At 39.7% G+C, this 24,010-nt stretch overlaps 1 protein-coding gene and 1 non-coding gene across 6 annotated transcripts in view; one reads left to right on the top strand and one right to left on the bottom strand.

Annotated features, from left to right (window-relative positions):
• Positions 1-24,010, top strand: part of Mtmr1 (myotubularin related protein 1) — a 76,125-nt gene that overhangs the window by 29,851 nt on the left and 22,264 nt on the right. For all 5 annotated transcript variants that reach the window (XM_017797244.2, XM_017797246.2, XM_017797245.2 and 2 more), the window contains 6 exons: positions 9,533-9,627; positions 9,984-10,091; positions 12,841-12,942; positions 13,435-13,518; positions 14,126-14,275; positions 14,966-15,154. In XM_017797244.2, coding sequence (XP_017652733.1) covers positions 9,533-9,627; positions 9,984-10,091; positions 12,841-12,942; positions 13,435-13,518; positions 14,126-14,275; positions 14,966-15,154 — 728 coding nt within the window. The remainder of the gene's footprint in view (positions 1-9,532; positions 9,628-9,983; positions 10,092-12,840; positions 12,943-13,434; positions 13,519-14,125; positions 14,276-14,965; positions 15,155-24,010) is intronic.
• LOC115069688 lies at positions 8,911-9,101 on the bottom strand. The gene has a single exon (XR_003848931.1). It is a non-coding gene; the product is annotated as a U2 spliceosomal RNA (small nuclear RNA).

Here is a 24,010-nt window from a genome sequence, read left to right on the forward strand (position 1 = left end):
AACTTTAGGAGCAAGGCTGGAAGCAGACCTTCTAATCTTGAGAAAGTGTTCAGATTTTACCATCAAGTATGATGTTAGCTATAAGATTTTAGTGGATTCCTTTATCATATCAGGGAAGTTTCTTTCTACTTGCTACTGAGAGTTTTAATCAGGAATTGGATTTTGTCAAATGTATTTTTGGTATCAATATAATAGGACATTTCTTTAGCTTATAATGGGATAGATTCCCTCAATGAATTTTGGATGTTTAATCAACTTATTCCCAGAATAAATAAACTCTACTTTTTTTATTTGGTCTTTTGGAGATAGGATCTCCCTGTAGCCCCAGCTGGCTTAGAACTTGCTATGTAAACGAGGCAGGCCTCACAGAGATCTGCCTGCCTCTAGCTCCTAGAATGCTGGGATTAAAGGCATGTGCCACCACACTGGCTAAACGCTACTTTCTTATTATGTATTACCTTTTTGTGTATTTTGGGGTTTGATTTACTAGAATTGTGTTTATGACAGTCATTGGCCTCTAGTTTTCTTGTCTTGTAATGGCTTTGTCTTGCTTAAACATTTGGTAGTATTTACCAGCAAAGCTATCTGGACTGTGAATTTTCTTTGTAAGAAGGTTGTAACTACAAATTGGATGTTTTCAGTAGTTCTTAGATAATTTAATCTTGGTACTTTATATCTTTCTAGGACTTTCCCCATTGAATGGAAGCTGTGAAATCATTGTCAAAATGTTATTTATCATATTCCTTTCTTATTCCTTTCATATCTGTACACTTTATAGTGCTGTTGCTTTCTCATGTTTCCTAGTTCTCATATACATGTTCTCTCTCTTTTTATTCTTCAGATCAATCTGACTAGAAAGTTTATCAAGTTTATTAATCTTCTCAAACAATTAGCTTTTCTTTTCATTATTGTGGGCTTTTTTCTATTTCATTCATTTTCACTCTGATATCTTGCTTGGTGTCATCTGCTTTCCTTGTGTGTATTCCTTCTTCCTCTCTTTGATCAAGTGGGAGCTGTGCTCATTGATTTGAAGGCCTTGTACTCTTCTAGTTTGGGTATTTAGGTTTTCCTCCAAGTACAACTTCCCACCACCTCATCAGTCATGACTTTGTTTTCATTTTCATCAGATTCAGTGCTTTGGATTTCTTTTTTGACCCTTAGATTACTTAAGAGTGTGTTGTTTATCCCAGGATTCAGGAGGTGGAGTCAGTAGGATCAGGAAATCCTCAGCTATATAGTGACTTTGAGGACAGTCTTTGCTATATGAGACTTAGTCTAAAAAACAAACAAAACAAAAAATACCACCACCACCAAAACAAATGTGTTGTTCACTTTTATGCATGTTTATGAATTTCTCAAATCTAAGTTCATTCCATTCATGTTCAGAAAACATACTATATATATTTTTTTTCCAAGATTTGTATTGTGGCCCAATATATGACCTTTGGAATAGTCTGCATACTCAGAAATAATGTGTGTTCTGCTGTGACTAGAGTCATAGAGCTGCCAGTTAGGTTGGCTTTGTTGGTACCATTCAAGCCTTCTGCATCTTTACTCATCGTGAACTTCTAGCTATTATTGAGAGGGGTTTTGATCTCTGACTATAATTCTGGATGTCTGTCTCATTGCAATTCTGTCGCTTTTACTTAATTAGTTTTGAAGTTCTAGGTACATAAATGTTTATAATTATGTCCTCTGAAGAATTGATTCTGTGGTTAATAGAAAATTACCATCTTTATTCCTGGTAATATTGTCTGTGCTAAAATGTACTTTGATATTATTATAGATATTATTTATAGCTTTCTTTTGATTCATATTGACTTGACATACATATTTTCATCCTTTAAATTTCAAAGAATTTGTCTTTTTTTAAAGATTTTTTTTTTTTAATTAGCAAACAAAATAATGGGCTTCATTATGGCATTACAGTCTGACCTTGAACTCTTCTTGGTCCTTCTAGCTCTACCTTCTGAGTGCTGGGATTATAGGTGTGCAGCACCACACCTGGCTTCTGAGGTACTGGGGAATCAAACCAAAGGTTTCATCTATGCTAGGCAAATACTCTACCAGTTGAGCTATATTCCCGGCCCCATGCTTTGTTTGAAGCTTTGTTGATCCTCTTCCCCTGTATTGCTTCTCCATTGCTTAGTCTCCATCCTTTTGGTGCCTTTTCTGCCCCACTAGGCCCCATTCTGTTTCATGTCATATGTATTGTTACCATACTTTTTCCACTTAAACCCTTAAGACCTCTTTTCCCCCACCTCTCATTTCCCCTTTCTAGTTTATGGCCTATACCCATACCTGCCCACACTAATACACATATATAAAAATTAAAATCTAGGATCTACATATGACAGAAAGTGTACACTGTGTTTCTGGGTCTGGTTTATTTCACTTAATAATCTCCAGTTCCATTCATTTTCCAATGAGTATTATGATTTCATCTTTCTTCATGGGTAAATGAAATTCCATTCTGCACATGCACCATATTTTCTTTATGTGTGAGCCACATACTATTGAGATTTTTTTTTGTCCCCAGTCTGACAATCTCTGCCTTTTAATTGGGATGTTGGGCTCATTAACATGTTATATTAATATAATTAAGTTTAAATCCACCATCCTATTGTTTTCTTTTTGTCTCATTTAGTTTTTGCTCTCTTTTCTCCCTTTTTGGTCATCTTTTGGTTTGAGCACTTTTATTTCTTTCTTTCTTGCAGTCCTGGGACTGAACTTAGAGTCCCAATACTTGTTAGACAAGCTGTCTATCACTGAGCTCTATCCTCAGCCCCTAATTATTTCCCAGATTCCATCTGTATACTATCTGTATACTCTACTGTATACTATCTGTATACTCTACTGTATACTATCTCTATACTATACTGTACTCTATACTGTATACTATCTGTATAGTAGCTACAATCTTTTTTGTTATTTTATTGGTTTCTTTACATGATTAACATCTCACAATTTATCTTCAAGTCATTTTACACTTCTTTTGTTTGAAACAAGGTCTTAATATGATGCAGTGCTCACTGTGTAGACCAGGATGGCCTTGGTCTTACTGAGATCTGCATCCCTGTATTGAGGGGTGAGTGTTGAGATTAAAGCCTGCACCACCATGCTTTTCATACTTTCACACTTATTTCCCTGTAGGCTAAGAGCCATACAACTATATGCTTCCACGTGTCCCCTGCAGGCTTTATGTTACTGTCACCATTGTACTTCTACATATACTCCAAACCTCTGAGTACATTGCTTTTATTTTTATCTTTTTTGGGGGGGTCTTCTTGAGACAGGGTCTCCCTGTAGCCCCAGCTGGCCTGGATTCACTGTGAAGACCAGGCTGGCCTCGAACTCACAGAGATCTGCCTGCCTCCTGAGTGCTGAGATTAAACTGCACCCAGCTTTATTTTTATCTTTTAAGGATAGCATACTAATGATATCTTGGCATTCGACGGAAGCACTTATTGATGCACTCCCTGCCAGGCTCTCCTCTGACTTTATGATCCTTCATCCTCACTTTAGCCTCTCATGTAGCCATACTAGCTAATTTCTAACAACCTGCCATCTCTCCTTCCTCTTTTTTCCACCCATATGTTTTCCTGATGAGTGAAGATGATGCTTTTCCGAGAACCATTACCTACTGTTCTAGTTCACTTCCTATTGCTGTGATAAACACCATGACCAAAACCAACTTGGGGAGGAAAGGGATGATTTGACTTACACGATAAAGTCCATCATTGAGGGAAACCAAGGCAGGAACTGGAGGCAGGAGCCTGGAGACAGGAACTGAAGCAGAGACCATGGAGGAATGGTTCTTACTGGCTTGATTCTCCTGGCTTCCTCAGTTACTTTTCTTAAACTGCCCTGGCATTCCTACCTAGTGATTGCACTGCCAACAGTGGACTGGAACCTCCTAAATCAATTAGCAGTTAAGAAAATGCCTCACAGGCATGGCTACAGGTCAGTCTGATCCAGGAAATTCTTCAGTTCATGTTTCTTCTTTCCAAGTGATTCCAGTTTCTGTTAAGCTAACAAAAACGAATGGGCACTATTGATCCCTTTTCAACTTGGCACACAAACACATCACTATAAGCTATACCCTTTTCATTGATTATCCTGGGACCAAGACTCCATGTTAGTATCAGAATGTAAAACACAGCCTGACTCTTAAAAGTCCTACAGTCTGACCCACACCCAGGGGTACTTGGGAGGCATAGATTAGAATCAATAGGCCTTTAAAAACAAAAAAATAAATATGTAAAAAAAGGATAGATAGTAATGGGAGACATGAAATGTGGGGGAGGGAATACTGAAGGGGGGCTGGTGAGGGGAGGGTGGCTGTATGAAATTCTGGAATCAATGAAATTAATGTTTTAAAAAGTCCCAGCCGGGCGTGGTGCCACACGCCTGTAGTCCCAGCACTTGGGAGGCAGAGGCAGGCGGATCTCTGTGAGTTCAAGGCCAGCCTGGTCTACATAGTGAGTTCCAGGACAGCTGGGGAAACAGGGAGACCCTGCTTCAAAAAGACAAAAAATAAGTCCCAAGTTCTCTTTAAAAATCAAAAATCTCTGTGGACTCCTGTAAAATCTGAAACAAGTAAAATATATTCTTATTCAAAAAGGGAAGATCTAAGACATAAAAACAATCACGCTTAAGCAAAACCAAAGCCCAGCAGTGCCATATTCTCTAAGTCAGTATCCAACATCTAAGACTGGGTGATCCCACTTGTCTGGCTCTTCCATCTGCAGTAAATACAGCTTATCTCATAGGCTCCAGGCTGGCTCCACTCTACAGCTGCTGTTGTTCTTGGTGGCTGTCCCACAGTCCTGGCATCTCAGTATCCTTGGTTCTCCAGTGCAGCTATGGCTGCACCTTCACTAATGGCCTCCTGATCTCTCTGCAGTGACTCTAACCCTGCCACATGGTGCAAAGCATTAGCTTCTTTCTATGACCCCTTCAATTATGGGGTTTCTACTGCAACTGAGGCTGGACCTTCACCAGTGCCTCTTTTGACCTCTCTAAGTCTCAAGACTCAGCTTCTCTCCATAACCCTTTCTGTCCTGAAGCTTTCATGCCACCAAAATTAGTACCATGTAGAAGATTCTTACACATTATTAAGTTCAACTGCCAGCTTGGTCTTATCTGGACCACAGATTCTGAATTCTGACCCTGAGGAACTACTCCCTAGAAGATTTCCCTCAATGATTCTGGTCTCTTTTTAACCACAGATAGCTAGCTAGCATCCATTGTCCTAATAAAACACAAAAGATTTCACTTCCAAAGATGCTGACTTCAGATATATCACACACATGACACTGATAGAGTCTTTGCTTCCCTCTGAACTTCACAAACCAGGCCTCCACCATCTACATTTCATTCAGCATTATCTTCCCACTTCCCACTACAGCTCAAAGTTCCAAGCACCTCCATAGTACTCCTAAAAAACATGGTCAAATCTGTCACAGGAATACCCTCACATTTCTGGAACCAGTTTTGTTCCTAGTTTGCATTCTACTGTTGTGGTAAACACCATGATTAAAACAAAGTTACGAAGAAAGGGTTTATTCAGCTTACAGTTTACAGTGTATCACCAAGGGAAGCCAGAATAGGAATTCAAGGCAGGAATACTGCTTACTGGCTTGCTTCCCTGACTTGCTAAGTTACCTTTCTTAAACAGCTCAGGCATGCCTGTCCATGAATGGTACATACCCCACACAGTGGACTGGACCCTCCCATATCAACTAACAATGAAGAAAATTCCTCAGAGATATGGCCACAGGCTAATTCGATCTGGAAAATTCTTCAATTGAGGTTCTCTCTTCCCGCTGACTCTAGTTTGTGTCAGTGTAGTATCTCACTGGTCCCTAGCTGTTTGTGGACTGAAACTGTGTTCATTTATACTCAGAACCCCAGCAATTGACAATTGACTGCTTAATAGTTTTTGTGCCTTTAATTGCTCTACTTAGACTTATCTGTAGCTATGTATGTTCCTATGATTCCAATAAAATGGTACTTCCAACATTTTAGTAGAATGGCACTTTGGAAAAGTCATAAAGATGTACAATCTTTATGATAGATATGAGTCTCATTATTTTTATTTTGAGTGTATTGCCTGACTGTATGGAAGTGCACCCATGTTGTATAATGCCCTCGGAGGTCACAAGAGGGAGTCAGATCCCTTGGAACTGGAGTTAGAGCAGTTTTTAGCTGCCATGTGGGTGCTGGGAATTGAACCTCGGTCCTCTGCAAGAGCAGTTGGTGCTCTTTTACTCCTGAGCCAACTCTCCAGCCCCCAGATGTGAGCCTCTTAACACTCATAAGATTAAATATGCTATTCATTTGACTGATGACAAAGATAAAGTTGGCTTTGATCAGGATGCTGATGAGGAATTTGAAAGAAGTCCCTCACTGCAGCAGGTATTAAGCTCAGGGCCTCATGTCCTGGGCTATATTCTCCACTCCTGAAGCAAGTCTTTCTCCGTTCACTGATGGAATTTTAGGTTTCACCAGCTATAAAGCAATTTCCTTTGGAAGTGCATTATGGGACAGTGTTTAGCTTTCAGTAGGGATTTTTTTTGTATTTCATATAGAACATCTCAATCTTAATCATCTTTATACCCCCAGCACACTCCCATAGCTGCCCCCACTGGAACCCATATAATCTGTCATCCCTGTTAAGGCCCACTCTGTCAAGTCAGTGTCCCCAGCCATTCCCCAGTGCAAATCCATCCACTGAGGTCTAGTCAGCCTATCTAGAGTCCCTTGTTTTAGGAAGATCGCTCTTCTACACTTAGCAGAAATCAGTTGCCAATATTTCTTCAGCTAAGATTGGGGTCTACTGTCCATTTCCCAGTTCTATGCTGGGATATTGTCTGCCTGAGTTTGCATGGAACTTGTGTATGCTGACACTGTTGCCATAGAATCATATGAGCAGGTTCTCATGATCTTGTAGGAGTCTGTTTCCATATGGTCCTGCACCTCCTCCCTGGCTCTTACAATCTTTCTGCCCCCTCTTCCATGATGGGCCCTGAGCCTTGGGTGGGTGAAGTTTAATAAAGGAGTCCTGCAAGGACCAGCAGTTAGCAGACTCTTGATTTCTACGCTTTAGCCACTTGTGAGCTTCTGTGTTCCTGGCCCTCTGCTGCATGAGGAGCTTCATTAATGAGAAGTGAGAGATTCATCAGTATCCTCTTCTTTACCCCTGTTCTATGTTCCATGAGCCTTAGGTGTAGAGATTGCATTATAGATGTGTCACTTAGGCCTTGGCAATTCATAGACAACGTCCATGTGTGACCAGTTGTGGTACTTGGTAATAGTCTCCAACTGGTGCAAAATGAGCTTTGATGAGTGGTGACTGGGGTATTTGTCTATAAATATAAGGATGCATATTTTGCACATAATAAGAATTCACAATAGTCTAAGGATGTTATAGTCTTGGGAGTTTTCTCTAAGATCTATGACTACTCTGGCCATGTGTATTAGGTTACAGTATCACACTTGAGTTTCCTCCTTTTGAGTGGGCTTTTAGTCCAATTAGGTAGCTGTTGATTGCCCCCAAGATAAAAGTGCCACTATTGCACCAATGGAGTATGCTGTGCTGGCCATTGATGTGGTTATTTGGTCTTGAAGCTGGTGTTGGACCATCCATTGATGTTTTCCCTTGGCACCTTCATAGCAGTCTCCAAAGCTATGAGAGCTGCCTTCAGGGAAAGTGGCTTTCAGGTCAGTAGCAGCTCTATTGCTCCAAATCCTGTGTCTGAAGTATGCTCTGTCTTCACCAGTAGGGTCTTTCCTTCAAGTTCTGAGAGGCCACCAAGGGCTGTGGCAATAGCCTGAGTAATTCTGGGAGTCTCTTGGACTACCCTGGCCAACAACTCAGAGGAAGGTTTCTTCTTTCTGGCAGTTTCTTGTTATGCAGCCTTTAACTAAACACATGGAGCCATGTAGAGATAATGTATGTGTAATTTGTCATTAGATTGTTGGACTAATATGATTCTCTCTGGTTTTTTAAAACTAGCTAGGTATTATTTATCTCTCTCTTCTCTCTCTCTCTCTCTCTCTCTCTCTCTCTCTCTCTCTCTCTCTCTCTCTCACTGTCTAACCCTTCCTCCACGGTTTCCCCATTGAAAGTGTCCCCATTTTCCCCATTTCTCCCTTGAAATACCAGTTTCCTATGGTCCCACCTCTCTTGAGCTCCTTCTTTTCCTTTATCCCCAAGGTTCCTTGTATAACTCTCCCTCTTCCCTCCCATTCAAGTAACTCCATTTTTATCCATTTCTCCCTTAGTAACATCCTGTTCTCCTTCTAGCCATGGGCACAGGCCGATTTCTGCCCTTAGCACCCCAGACCTCTGGACTACCCTCTTGGCCCAGAGCTTTCCTTAGTTTTAAGTAGCCTCAACTTATGAAATGATAACCCAGTGTCTTCAGAGTTTAATTAATACTTTGAACATGATTAATTTATCACCAGAGAAAATGTTAATTACCTGGAAAACAGTGAAAAAAATATAAGGTTTTTTACTGAAATCTTAGTAGCAAATCAGAGTCTTATTTTGAACCATTGAACTGTATCAGAAGACTACTGATGGCATTATATAAAATAATAATTGATATGATTCTTCTTTATCATGATCTTCATAATGTCTTTTTTATTTTATTACTTTATATGTATAAGTGTATTACCTGCATGTATGTAAGTGAACCCATATCATGCAGTGTCCACAGAGGTGAGAAGAGAGCATTGAATTTCTTTAGAACTGGAGCTACGGATAGTTGTTCATCTCCAAGTGGGTTCTGGGTAGTCGAACCTGGGTTACCTACTAAAGAGCAGCCAAATCTCTTCGCCACTGAGCCATCTCTCCACAACCTCACAGCATCTTTTGTTTAAATAGTCTTTCTTCCTCCCAAAGGAGAATGCACCATTCCTGGAGGTACTGCAATACCAGGTTGATGTGTGGAGTAGGTGGAACAAGCTCCTATTCCATCTCCTAGTTCCAAAAGTCCATTTAATATATTGTTCTCGAATAGAGCACATATCAGATATTAAACTGATAAGAACAGACAGTATACTTGATGTTAGCCAAAAGGCTGGGAAATGATGATAAAGTTTAAAATTCCTAGAATAGGGGCTGGAGAGATGGCTCAGTGGTTAAAGAACACTGGCTGTTCTTGCAGAAGACCAGGGTTCAAAACCCAGCACCCACATGGCAGCTAAGAACTATCCATAATTCCAGTTCCAGGGCATCTGACAGTCCCTTCTGTCCTCTGAGGGCATTGCACGACACGGGTGCACTTATCTACATGCAGGCAATACCCACATACACATAAAAAATAAAAATTAATTAAATAAAAAAACACACATTTAAAATTCCTAGAACACTTGGATTTTCTATATATTTGGAATATGTATTTGAAATATGTATGTATGCATGTATGTATGCATGCATGTATGTATGTATTTGAAAACATACTGAGAGTTACTGAAGCACAAGTCTATGGACATCATTGCTACTTTGGTTTTCTTCTTTTAGTGAAAGATGTCATGTATATCTGCCCATTTATGGGAGCAGTGAGTGGAACCCTGACGGTGACGGACTTTAAAATGTACTTCAAAAATGTAGAGAGGGTGAGTTTTTTTAAGTGTACTTCATTTTTCAAATCTGTGCACAGTAAAAGAAGAAAGTAAACAGTCTGCATTTCCATTACAGGGAGATGACAGGGCAGTGAATTTTAAGATGTCATATTTGTGTACAGATTTTGAGTCCTGATCAAAAATTAAAGTACCATTTAGACGTAGAGGGGAAGTTTCATTATAGTGTCAGTGTAGACTTCCTGGGTATGCTCGTATATTCAGATTCTTAGCTGTGGCAAAGAAACTGTATTTCAATGTAAAGAAAAAATTTTGTAAACCTGGAATGATTTAAAACGCAAAAACTATGTTGACTGACCTTGATAGGTGTTAACTTCAATTTTTAAATCTAGGACCCACATTTCATCCTTGATGTTCCCCTTGGAGTGATCAGCAGAGTTGAGAAGATTGGAGCACAGAGCCATGGAGACAATTCTTGTGGTATAGAGATCGTGTGTAAGGTAGATTTTAAACAAGAGTCAAAAGTGAAATGAGGCAATCTGCTCACAGCTATTTCTGACTTATTCTTTATGGTGTTTGGATGTTACCATACTCTTACGAGTAATTTATACTGTTTTCAGGGAAGCAACCCCTTCAAATATTACGTGAATGAATTCAGACCATTGCATAACTCATCCATATAATCCTTTTTGAAAGTGGAACTGTTTCTAATTAACCTGCAGCCTAAGTACTGCTATCATTTGTCACATCCCAGAGAAACTAAATGGAAATCAGAGCCTAGTACTCTAGTTTATAATGGCTGGCTCCTCAACACAGGTGTTGGTCAAAGACTTCCCCAAGGGACTGCATGGTCTCTGAATTTCATAATTAAAGGTTCTTGGCTATGTTGGAGTATTCCACCTTGAACCATGCTTTTTTGCTGTTTTTCACTTCCTTCAAGGAGTTAGGTAGGAATGTGTGGAATAACTTTAATGATGGTCACCAAAGAAATACCCAAAATGGGTAGAGTTTAGGCCTAGTGACTTTACCTCGTAATGTGGTTTACTATAAACTGACCTACTAGGACAAGATTCATGCCTGAAGAGTCATCAGGGACTCTTCCAAAGCTGGGGTTTGAATTCCAGCCCATCTGTTTGCTTTGCAGCAATCTCGGAGGACAGCTCTCTATGACTGGCTCAAGCACACAGTTAAATCTATTCTGTTTTCAAAGAGACTTTTACTTGAATAGACTATGAATCTGCAAGCTTACTAGACTCACTGTACTGGCTGTTTTTCCCTTTGGTATGTTGCAGATCCCCTTCCTAGGCAGGGTTCCATCTTTGGAGCAGCAGTAAACAGCTGCAGGGCTTAAGGCATAAAGGTGACTTGGGCAGTTCTGTAGTTTTTGAAAGCTGCCATTGCTCGTCTCATAATTTTTTGTGGAAGTTGGGGGAGGTAGAAGGGAGGGCCTTACAAATGCTAGACAAGTGCCCTATCTCTAAACTAATTTCCGGCCCCTTCTCACAATTCTTGTGTGGCTTCCTATTCTTGGGCTCTAAGGAGCATGACTGAGCCTGCCTGACTTTCTTCTGCAGCTCATCTTGAGCTGTTCTCACCCTTCCTGCTACTCCATTGCTTTTCTGTAGATGCTCATATTTGCCACTTGCCCATCTCGTCACATACACCAAAGTTAATAAATCTTGGTACCCACCCCCTTGTAGATGCATGGGTAGAACCCAGAGCTTCTCACGTGTTAAACACATGCTCTACCACTAAGGTACACCTCCAGCTCCACACCAGGGACTTTGCATATACATTCCTATGGCTTAGAATTTCTTTGCTTCTCTCTGAGCATTCCTAAACAGCAAGTGAGTTATCAGGATGTGTGTGCAGCAGTGTAGCTTGAAGAGTGGGCATGTCAAGAAGTGGTGCTGCTGTGGCACGTTTCCTGCTTCTGTTTTAGTAAGGTATGTTTCTGACTGGCATTGGCATTTGCTAACAGCTGAGTTAAATGTTTACTAGCCTGGAATTCCTAAGGCCAACCTCTCATTCCTCTTGGTTCATGCCTAAGAACCTCACAAGATGTGGGGTTCTATTTTTAAATAAGTGATTCATAATTCAAAAGTACAAAAGCTATAATAGTAAAAGGTCAGTATTGGGGCTGGAGAGATGGCTCAGCGGTTAAGAACACTGATTGTTCTTGCAGAAGACCCGGGTTCAAATCCCAGCACCCACATGGCAGCTAACAACTGTCTGTAACTCCAGTTCCAGGGGATCCAACATCCTCTTCTGTCCTCTGCAGGCATTGCACGACACGGGTGCACTTACCTACATGCAGGCAATACACGCATACACATAAAATAAAAATAATAAAATACTTTTTTTAAAACGTCAGCCTTCTTCCCCACTCTTCCACTCCCTGAAGACACTCACAGTTATTAAATGTTAAAGAAGAATGATATTTTTGTGCTTAGCTGGCAGGAACATTCATAGATTTTAAAAGGTTGGGAGGCAATGCTTAAAGTATCGTCATAGGAAGAAATCATATCATTAGAGCTGGGCTTGGTGCAAAATTCCTGCTAACTTGTTCTTGGGCCTTTGGTTATCAGCTTGCATTGGGGTACCAGGGTGCATTTTAAGAAACCAATCTTTCAGCCAAGCCTGGTGGTCCACACCTTTAATCCCAGCACTTCGGAGACAGAGGCACTCAAATCTCTGTGAGTTCAAGGCCAACCTGGCCCTACATAGTGAGTTCCAGGCCAGCTGGGACTACAGGGAGACCCTGTCTCAAGACAAAAAAAAAAGGAACCAATCTTAAGAAATAGCATTGTAAGACTGTTTTTGAGAGCCATCGTCTCCACATGATGCAGATTTCTTTCTCTTAGTATGTAGTGGCAAGCATCTGCCACATTCTCTTTCATAGATGAAATGAATTCTGTAGTTGACTTTTTCAGCAGCTTTAATTGAACAATAAATTCCTTGACACTTCTTTAGCAAGTAAAGCACACAGCACTTGATGGCACAGCTTTTGTGTGAAAACATTGTGCTTAATTATTTATGTTGACAGCCCTCCTCTGCACACACACACATCCCCTTTGTATCAGTTTACTTAATTTTTCAAATCTTTTTGTTAAATTGCTTTCTGTTAGCTGGAGAGCTATAGAGTACAAAATAAGGAATATATAAAAATATTTTATCTATTTATGGCATATCTGGCTAACAGGCACTCAGTACTTGTTGAATAGCCGAGTTTTGCTAATTGTTTACTAGGATATGAGGAATTTAAGACTTGCATATAAACAGGAGGAACAGCGTAAACTTGGGATATTTGAAAACCTCAACAAGCATGCGTTTCCTCTTTCCAATGGACAGGTGAGTACATGAAAGTAAACCTTTCCTGCATTGGTGGGGATTAAATACCTGTGTATTTGATTATTCCTTTCTCTGGAGGTTCCCTTTATTTCTTTTCTGTGTTGGTAACTAAGTTAAAATGTTTGGATTTTTTCAGTTCCATGTAATGATTAAGAAAAGCTTCTAAAAAAAAAAAAAGCTTCTAATCTGTTACTTTAAAATCGACAGTTTAACTGGGCATGGTGGCTCCTGCCTTTAATCCTAGCACTCAGGAGGCAGAGGCAGGAGGATCTTTGAGAGATAGAGGCCAGCCTGGTCTATATAATGAGTTCCAGGCCAGCTAGGGCTACAGGGAGACCCTGTCTGAAAAAAAAAAAAAACAGAAAAATTTGAAGACTAAAGTAGGACTTTTAACACATCCAACTGATATCACAATCCTCAAAGCTTCACTGTTTGCTGTATGTAGCAATGACATAATACTGACACGTTTTGTGGTTTTTTTTGTATGTCCAGGCACTGTTTGCATTCAACTATAAAGAAAAGTTTCAAGTTAATGGCTGGAAAGTTTATGATCCAGTGTCTGAATATAAGAGACAGGTAAAGTATGTTGCTTATCAAATTGAACATAATGGCTTAAATATCTTTCTCTGTACTAAAAGGTTAAAGATGTAGTTGAGGAGAAGAAACTGTCCAACAAGTTGTACCTAGGCCTAGATTTTTTCTAGCTTGGAGATTCTCGATTTCCTGGATGCCCTTCTCCTATGCCTTACGTTTGAATCTATCACTGGTTACTCATGATTTCCCAAAGGATAAAACGTCTCATGGACAGGGGTTTGGAACTCAGATAAAAGCCCCTTCCTCCTTCCTTCCCTCTGTCCCTCCCTCCCTACCTTCTTGCCTCCCTGCCTCCTCTCCCTCTCTTCCTCTCTCAGGACTTTGCACATGCTAGGCAAGTGCTCTAACATTAAGCAGTACCCCTAGCCCATTCCAGATGTTTTTTGCAGATCTAATAAAGAGCTGATGAATAAGGATTCAAACATCTGATATGTTTGTTTTGAAACACTGCTAGTTAACTAACAATGAATGCGTTATAAATGAATTTGGTGTTTTAAAAGAAGAGATAGATGATGTGATTCATGCTTAGTCCTTTTTCAAAGTAGAAATGTCAATTTTCCACTCTTCCTTCTTCTCTAACACCCTGCAGGGCTTGCCAAATGAGAGTTGGAAAATATCCAAAATAAACAGTAATTATGAGTTCTGTGATACTTACCCTGCCATCATTGTTGTGCCAACTAGTGTAAAAGATGATGACCTTTCAAAAGTGGCAGCCTTTCGAGCAAAAGGCAGAGTCCCTGTAAGTACAAAGCATAGGAAACATAAAAGGGGAAACATACTAAAAGAAGTGCTTCCTATTTGGAAATGCAAGGGTGGCTATGCTAGAGAACAAGAGTAGCAAGAAAGAGCATGCTGTTGTCCTAACAGCTCACCTCGCTGCTTGCACCAAATCATCCTAGGCAAAATACATTCTTTCTTCATGCTGCATAGAATGCTGTAGCTACATAGGAGCGACACTTACTGAAACAGCTGTGGCCAGAGGAAGTGATAGATTTTGCCTGGAGCTTCCATCAGAGTAATCTTGAGTCACTTGCCTACTGCAGGAAAGTGGGTAGTCTGATGGCAGAGTTTTAGATTTTATAAGAGACTTCAGCATGCAACTTATGTTATTGTAGAGATACAAAGACTTTTTAAATTCAAAGACAAAATAAAAGTAATCAAATAGGAAGGGGGCTCAAATTTAGTAATAGTTTGACTTAGGTTTCATTTTGCTTAGAATGATAAAATTTCAGAGGCAGAAGGGGAGTGTTAGAGATTGTGTAATCAGATCTCTTTCAACCTGACCAAGGCATTGAATCTTTTGGCCACTACAGTACTGTGATTTGCCTACTCACTCTTATCGGTGAGGAAAACCTTGAGGAGAGATTGTGCATGTCTTCTGCAAATATTTACCCACAAATATGTATTATTTGTTGCTTTAAAACATTAGGTGTTGTCATGGATTCACCCAGAAAGCCAGGCAACAATTACACGTTGCAGCCAGCCTCTGGTGGGTCCCAATGATAAACGCTGCAAAGAAGATGAAAAATACCTGCAGACAATAATGGATGCTAATGCACAGTCACATAAACTTATCATCTTTGATGCCCGACAAAACAGTGTTGCTGATACCAACAAGGTACATTTTCCATGACCTCGTAGAAAAATTGACTATTTTCTTATATACTTTCTATAAATCTGCATACTTTTGGAACACCCCATAGACTTCCTTACCATCTGAAGTTTGAGTCTTTTGGAGTACTCCATGGCTGTTCCTCTCTGGTTAATTCTCTATGTTTGGCTTCATACAAGGGTTGGCGTCTTGTCTTTTTCGTTGCTTTTCTGCAGTCCTTCGTTGCTTTTCTGCAGTCCTTTCTGATGAATCAATTAAGCAAAGATCCAGAAAGAGAATTACCTAAATGAGTATTTTAGTGAAATGACCATATATTCTTGGAAGTCCCTCTAATAAATGTAGTAATCATTTGATCTATTCCTATATGGTGTGAAGCTCTTTTAGAATGCACTCAGCTATGTGAAACTGTGAAAATATACTAATTTTCCAGAAGTCACATGAAGCAGTGGTCACATACATCAGGTGACAGTGAAAAGTAGTACAAACACCTGTACATATGTCTCTCCTTTCATCTTCTCTAGCTGAAGGATGTCAAATCCTTTGTCTAGTGAAAACTTTGAGGACAAACTTCTGCTACCTGTTACCCAAGTAGGAAAGACTTTGATTTGAGTCATTTCCATTTCACATGAATGACTTCCCAATAGTCTATACCTATAGACAGGCATTCAGCAGTCAGAGGACTTTGCCTTCTTCTCGTGAAATTTCAAGTATAGAAATTCAAGTATAAATTTCAAGGTGGCGAGCCCTTACCATCTCATGCCTACTCTTGTAAAGTGACACTTGGGTAGCACACTTCTAATGAACACCCACTAGAGACAAGATGCTGGGGGAAATACAAAGGCAGAGAAGGTGAGGTGCTGTAAATAGGAGATGTAATTGGTGCGCTGGCAACAGGGGGTGGAATGATTGGTCCTGCTGCTGACTTTCCTAGGGCTTTACAGAGAAGATAGTACTTGAGCTGCCTTTATATGGTCAGAAAGATGGGCAGGACCAGGCTGGCCTTGAGCTCACAGAGATCGATTTGTCTCTGCCTAAGTGGTGGGATTAAAGGCATGGGCTACCACACTCAGCAGGTGTGTCAAATTAACAGCTAAGATTAGCCTTCAAACCTACTGAGCTAGCTCACTAGCCAGACAGGTGTTTTGTTTGGTTTGTTGGTTGTGTTTTTTTTTAATAAGAGTAGCAGAAACAAAAAAAGTGTTGGGGGGGAGATCAGGAGCAGAGATGGAGATGGAAATTATAAACCTAGGTAGAGTCTATAAACATAGGAATGTCCAAGGCTACTGGTAACTAGAGGAGCTAAGGAAGAGTCCTCTTTGTGGTTATTGGAGTTTATTTTTAATTTTAGTTTTATTTTTGAGAGTTTCTGATAATGTTACATTCTGAACATACAAAAGGGTATGAAATGAATTTTTCCAGGATTATTTCGAAGGATGGTGCCATTCTATCACTGTCTGCAAAGCACTTTCACATACTGTTGCCGTAGGTCATTTTGTCTCTTAATTAAAGTAAGACACCATATGTCCTTAGTTTTGGCTTGTAGTGAACGGGGGAAAAGAGGATTCCCTAGAGGTTCTTAGTCTCATTCATAAAAAAATTGAAGAATGGACCCAAGCAGCAGAAAGTGGACAGACTTACAGGGACCTGCATGACTGTGGCTGGTCAGAAGTTCTGCGGAGTTCTGCATTACAAGGCGGGATTCCAGGCAGGAAAAATTCGCTGCCTCATTAATGCACCAGGTATTCCACCCATCTATTTAGCACAACTTAAAGTGAACCTGCCTTCCTAGGGGTGGTTCTATCACCAGGTGATTGGCCAGTGAGACAGGAAAGGTGGGTCCTCCAACAGGTAGACTAGGGATTTTATAGTCTTCACCAGTTAAACTTATGGGGCGTTTTGCTACTCTAACATTCCCTCCTCTGAAGAGGTAACCCTAAAATCATTTAGGAATCAGATAAGAGGTCTCAAATACTTTTGACATTTTTGGCCTTTGGAACAGAGTATGTTGCTAAGAGGCCCAAGGACATGTTAACTTTTAGCCAAGAAACTGGCTACTTTGGGGTCTTTTTACCGTAAACTGCCTAGCCAATTCCTACCTCCTATTCTTATCACACCATCCTCTGAAGAGGTTACTCAGCTTGTGGATAGGAAATTGGGATGCAGACCCCTCTGGCTTCTTCCATGCTGAACAGGGATGCAGGGTGATGCAATTTAGGTACCCCTTCAGTGTGTCTAGCTAAAAGACTCCCAAATTGAACAATTCTTAACTGTAGGGAGAAAAGAAAATCATTGACTTGTGCCTTGGAGATGTGAAGGAGAAGTAAAGGCAAGAGTAGTTAGCATTAAAAGTTCTAGACAGCGAACCAGGAAAAGGACAGAACAGGGCAAATTTCAAATGACTCATATGAGAGTCCATTGGAATTTCTTGAGGAGAGCTTCCAAAAGCATCCCTGCATCCTCATTTTTCTTTAGTCTGCCAAGGCTAGACTCGAGAGTGATGGACTCTGGATTTGTTTTCAAGCATTTCGGTAGCGGTTGGAGTGGCTAGAATCAAAGGCTTCTGGATAGGGGAAGAAAACAAATTTAGCCATCATTTTAGAACAATAGCTGGTTGTCTCCCTTAGCTACAGATGAGCACTACAGTATTGCAGACCAAGATTTGAAGTCTTACATCTGAGCAGTACTTTCTTAACTTTCTTATTAGCATCAATGAGAAATAATTGTCTAAATAACATTATGTATGGACTAAAGCCTAATGTCTGAGAAGTGTAACGCTTTAAGAAATATACTCATCACTTTACTCTTACTGATGACTTTACTCTTTGGTTATACTTTCTTTTGGGTGTTTAAGACCGTAGAGTTGGCTTAAATAAACCAATTTATTTTTACACTTGAAGACATTTGAGGATCTGTTTCCTCAGGGGTCACATGGGCTTGGGAGGGGCTCCTTTCATTTACTTAGTTCCATCTATGTGAAGATAACTCAAAGGTCCTGCTCAACCATGGCTGGCTTCACTTGGAAGCATGGAGGAAATGTTTCCTCTGTGTTGACTCTTCTCTTTGTAGACTGGTTTTTCACATAGGATACTCATCATTGGGCATGACTGTGATAGTATTTCCAGAGAAGTGTAACTGTAGAAGGAAGAACCACCCTGTATCCTCTAAAACTGACCCAAAATAATTATTTTCTTCCTCTAATTTGTTTTTCTCAGGTATTTTGTCACAGCAACAAGAAAAGTAGCTAGAGCAGTCCCCTAGAGGTTTCTGAGGGAGCCTGACCTTGTGGCACCTGTATTTCAGCCTCCCAGCCTTGAGAACTTAAATGCAGTGGTGGTAGTACACTGCAATGTAGTGGGACATTTCTGTTGGTTATGTTACTCAGTTAGTGGTACTCTGATCTGGAAGTTCTACAGCAATCATACAAGGACATAGGAAGATTTTTAGCAGAGGAGTTTGTTGTCTTTAATGGTCTATGTTTGGTCATAGTAGAAACAATAGAAAAGTTAATTCCAGAAGTGATGCATTGTGGTTGTTTAACCAAGAATGAGCCAAATCTGTTCTGAAGTGTTCCAAATTCATCCCAGAACTGTTCCCTCAAATGAAGGGCATACTCTGTATATTTATTGAACAGCACATCAAGTAAGGTATGGAAAAGGAATGAGGAACTTAGTCTTAAAGAATCTTTAGCCAGAGTTTTACAAGGAAAGTAATTGCCTTTTCTGACTTCTGTCCAGTGTTTTGTCTTTTTTTTCTAATTAAGACATCTAACCATAAATAGTTCTTTAAAAATTTTTTTGATTTATTTATTTTTATTTTGTGTGTATGTGTTATGCCTGTATGTGTATAAAGAGGACCCATGTTATGTGGTGCCCACGGAGGACAGAAGATGGCATTGATCCCCTGGACTAGAATTATGAACTGTTGTTAGCAGCCATATGGGTGCTGGAATATGAACCCACATCTTCTGCAAGAATAGCCAGTGCTTTTAACTGCTGAGCCAGCTCTCCATCACCACCATCAATATTTCTATCTCCAAGTGGCTTCTAAACATTACAAATCAGTGCATCTTGACATGAGATCTTTTTGACTTTCCTTCTGGCAATAGTTGGACTATGGTATTTGTGGAAAGTTTTACTGACAATTAAAAATGGACAATTTATTTATTTATTTATTGTTTGTTTGTTTGTTTGCAGGCTTTCATGTAGCCCAGGCTGGCCTTCAACTTTGTTGTGTAGCTGAGAACTATCTTGAACTTCTTTTTTTGGTCGGGGGAAGGAAAGGGTTTATTTGGCTTACAAGTTATAGTCCATCCTCAAGGGAAGTCTGGGCAGGAGCTCAAGGCATGAACCTGGAGGCAGGACCAGATAACTGAGGGGTTCCTGAGGTGTATGAGTGACCTGAGGGTATGCACACTGGAAAGCCTTTACCCAGCATGAGTCATGCCTTCTCTTCCTAGCCTTCCCCAGATTGTATACTTCAGCCCTCCCCAAATCCAGGAGGCCATGTGTGATTAGGGTCAAATTACATACAGTTGGCTGGGAAGAGTGGCTGGATACTCTGGTGAGGGTCCAATGACCCTGCTTGGCTCTCCTTTAATGAATGAGCACAACCGTCAACAAGCCCAGTTGTGACGATGTTTAGCGATCAGGCACAGCTGAAGTCATGATGATGGTAGTCATTTCGTGCTGAAGGGACTGCTGTGTAGCATCATCTTATTAAAAGGCCCTGGAATTTAAATGGATTTGGTGCTAGGATCCACATATGAGGGAGAACATACGTCGTTTGTTTTTCTGAGTCTGTGTTACTTCACTTAGTATAACAGTTTCTAGATCCATCCATTTACCTGCAAATGTCATTATTTCATCTTTCTTTACTGCTGAATAGAGAGCTCCATTGTGTAAATATACCACATTTTTGTGTAAATATACCACATTTTTGTTAACCACTCATCAGCTGAGGGACACTTAGGTTGCTTCCATCTCTTAGCTATTGTGAAAAGAGGAGCAACAAACATGGTTCTACGAGTGTCTCTACAATAGGATGATTCCTTTGGGTATATGCCAAGGAGTGTTATATCCAGGTCATATGGTAGGTTCATTCTTTGTTTTTCCTTTTGTTGATATTTTATTATTTTTATTTTATGTGTATGAGTATATTGTCTGCATGTAAGTAGGTGCACCCATGTCGTGCAGTGCTGCGGAGGTCAGAAGAGGGCTTCGGATTCCCCTGGAACTGGAGTTAAGGACGGTTCGTAGCTGCCACATGGGTGCTGGGAATCGAACCTGGGTCCTCTGCAAGAGCAGTCAGTACTCTTAACCGCTAAGCCATCTCTCCAGCCCCCATTCTTAGTTTTTTAAGAGTTCTCCACACTGTTTTCCATAGAGGATGCATGAGTTTGCAATCCCACCAGCAGTGAATGAGCATTCCCTTTTCTCCACATCCTCACCAGCATTTGGTATCATTTGTTCTCTTGATCCTAGCCAGTCTCATTGAGGTAAGGTGATACCTTAGAGTGGTTTTAATTTGCATTTCCTGAATTGCTAGTGAAGTCGAACAATTTTTGAGATGTTTCTTAGCCATATTTATTTCTTCCTTTGAGAACTCTCTGTTTAGATCTTTATCCCATCTTTTAACTGGGTCATTTGGTTTCTCGATTCTTTGTTTTTTGAGTTCTTTATATATTCTGGATGTTAAACCTCTGTCATATGTGTCACTGATGAAGATTTTTTCCCCATTCTTTGTGTTTTCTCTTCATTTTTTTGATTGTTTCTTTTGCTGTACAGAAGCTTTTTAGGTTAATGAGGTCCCACTTGTTGATTACTGACCTTAATTCCTGAGCAACTTCTATCTGGTTTAGAAAATTCTTTCCTACACCTATATGTTGTAAGTTACTGCCAATATTTTCTTCTAATAATTTCAGGGTTTCCAGTTTCACATTGAGGTCTTTGATCCATTTGGAGTTGGCTATTGTGCAAGGCGAAAGATAAGGATCTAGTTTCATTCTTCTACAGGTAGAGATCCAGTTTTGCTATCACCATTTGTTGAAGATGCTGTCTTTCCTCCATTGTGTGTTCTTGGCACCTTTGTCAAATAACAGCTGGCTGAAATTGCATGTGCTCGGGTTTGGATCTTCAATGATGTTCCATTGATCTATGTGTCTATTTTTGTGCCAGCACCATACTATTTTTATGACTATAGGTCTGTAGTATACTTTGAGATCTGGTATAGTAATCCCCTCAGCATTGCTCTTTGTGCTCATTGTTGGTTTGGGTCTTTTGTGTTTCCATATGAATTTAAGGATGGGTTTTTCTAATTCTGTGACGTATGTCACAGGGATTTTGATTGGGATTGCATTGAATCTGTATATTGCTTTTGGTAGGATTGTCATTTGAACAATATTAATTCTTCCAGTCCATGAGCATGGGTGATCCTTCCACCTCCTGGTGTCTTCCTCAATCTCTTTAACGATTAAAAATTTTCATTGTAGAGATCTTTGGTGTCTTTGTTCAGATTTATTCCCAGATATTTTTTTTTGCACCTATTGTGAATGGAAGCATTTCCCTGTAATCTTTCTCCAGTTGTTTGTTATTGGTATATAGAAAGGCTACTGAATTTTGTATATTGATTTTATAACCTGACACTCTACTGAAAGTGTTGATCAGTTCTACGAGTTTTCTGGTGGAACTTTTGAGATCTCTTAAGTATAGTATCATATCATCTGCAAAAAGGGATAGTTTGACCTCTTCTTTTCCAATTAGTACTCCTTTAATTTCCTTCTCCTATCTTATTGCTCTAGCAAGAGTTTCAAGCACTATGTCTAAAAGGAGTGGAGATTGTGGAAATCCTTGTCTGGTTCATGATTTTAATGGGAATGCTTCCAGTTTTTCTCCATTTAGAATGATGTTGGCTGTGGGTTTGGTGTATATAGCTTTAATTATGTTGAGGTATGTTCCCTCCGATTTCGTAGAGTATAGGTTTTTAAAATATTCCCTTATAATAGTCTGGATTTTTTTGGTGTGTGTTGTGATGTTTCCCCTGTCATCTCTGATTTTGTTGATTTGGATTTGCTCTTTCTTTCTTTTGGTTAACTAAGATAAGGGTTTGTCTTTCTTGTTTAGCTTTTCAAAGAACCAGCTCTTAGAATCATTGATTCTTTGTATTGTTTTCTTTGTTTCCATTTCATTAATTTCTGCACTGATTTTTGTTATTTCTTTTCTTCTGCTGGGTTTGGGTTTCATTTGTTCTTGCCTTTCCAGTGTCTTGAGTTGCAGTGTTAGGTCATTTATTTGGCTTCTTTGTAATTTTTTAATGTAGGCACTTAGAGCTATGAACTTCCCTCTTAGGACTGCATTTAATGTGTCCCAGAGGTTGTGTTCTGTTGTATTCTCCTTTTCATTGAATTCTAGTAATTCTTTTATTTCTTTCTTAATTTCTCCTTTCACCCACTCATTGTTTAGGAGTGTGTTGTTCAATTGCCATGAGTTTGTGTAGTGCCTAGGGCTTTGTCTAATGTTGATTTTGAACTTTATTGCATTGTGGTCTGATAGAATGCATGGAATTATTTCAGTTTTTTATATTTGTTGAGATTTGTTTTGTGGCCCAGTATGTGGTCAGTTTTTGAATAAGTTCCATGGGGTGCTGAGTAGAAAGGGTATTCTTTGGTGCTTGGGTGGAATATTGGAAAGATGTCTGTCAGGTCCATTTGATGTATGGTATCATTTACTTCAGATGTCTCTCTGTTTATTCTTTGTCCAGTTGACCTGTCTAATGGAGAAAGTGGGGTATTGAAGTCCCCTACTATTATTGAGTTGGGGTTAATGTGTGTCTTAAAGTCCTATAGTGTTGTATTTATGAATTTGGGTGCACCAGAGTTTGGTGCATGTATGTTAAGGATTGTAATTGTGAAAATGATCAGCCTACCCAAAGCCATTTATAGAGTTAATGCAATGCCAATCAAACTCCTCATGACATTCTTCAAAGAATTGGAAAACAAATCCTAAGATTCATATGGAAGCATAAAAGATCTTGGATAGCCAAATCAACCCTGAACACTAAGAGCAATGCTGAGGGGGATTACTATACCAGATTTTAAACTGTATTACAAAGTTAGAGTCATAAAACATGGTACAAAAATAGACCCATAGATCAATGGAATAAAATTGAAGACCCAAATATGAGTACATGATTATTATTGAAAGATGTGCATTAGTTGCCATCATTTTGACTGCTGTTTTTGGTCTCTGTCTAATTTTGTGTTTCCTAGATTATAACTTTATTTTCTTTTGTTGCGCCTAGGCTATAGTTGTTTCTCTCTCTGCTCTCTGTATTGCTTCAAGTATTCTTTGAAGGGCTGGTTTTGTGGACATGTATTCTTTTAGGCTATTCGTATCATGGAAGGTTTTCCTTTCCCCTCAACTATAATAGACATTTTTGCTGGGTAAAGTATTCTGGGCTGGCATCTATTGTCATATAGAACTAGAAATACCTTGGTCCAGGCTCTTCTGGCTCTCATAGTTTGCATTGATAAGTCAGCTGCAATTCTGATGGGCTTTCCTTTGTATGTGTCTTGTTGTATTTCTTTTGCTGCTTTCAGTATTCTCTCTTTGTTCTGTACATTTAGTGTTTCTACTATGATATGTCGTGGGGAGTTTCTTTTCTGATCCTGTGTATTTGGTGTTCTACGTGCTTCCTGTATTTGTATGAGGATAGCTTTCCTTAATTCTGGGAAGTTCTCTTCTATGATTTTGTTTAAGATCTGGTCAACACCGTTAACCTGAAATTGTTCTCCTTCCTCTGTTCCTATGATCTGTAGATTTGGTCTTTTCATGGTGTCCCACATCTCTTGTATATTCCATTCCTGTA

This window comes from Nannospalax galili, unplaced genomic scaffold (assembly GCF_000622305.1).
Source record: "Nannospalax galili isolate Female #2095 unplaced genomic scaffold, S.galili_v1.0 scaffold513, whole genome shotgun sequence".
In the NCBI taxonomy this organism is placed as follows: Eukaryota; Metazoa; Chordata; class Mammalia; order Rodentia; family Spalacidae; genus Nannospalax; species Nannospalax galili.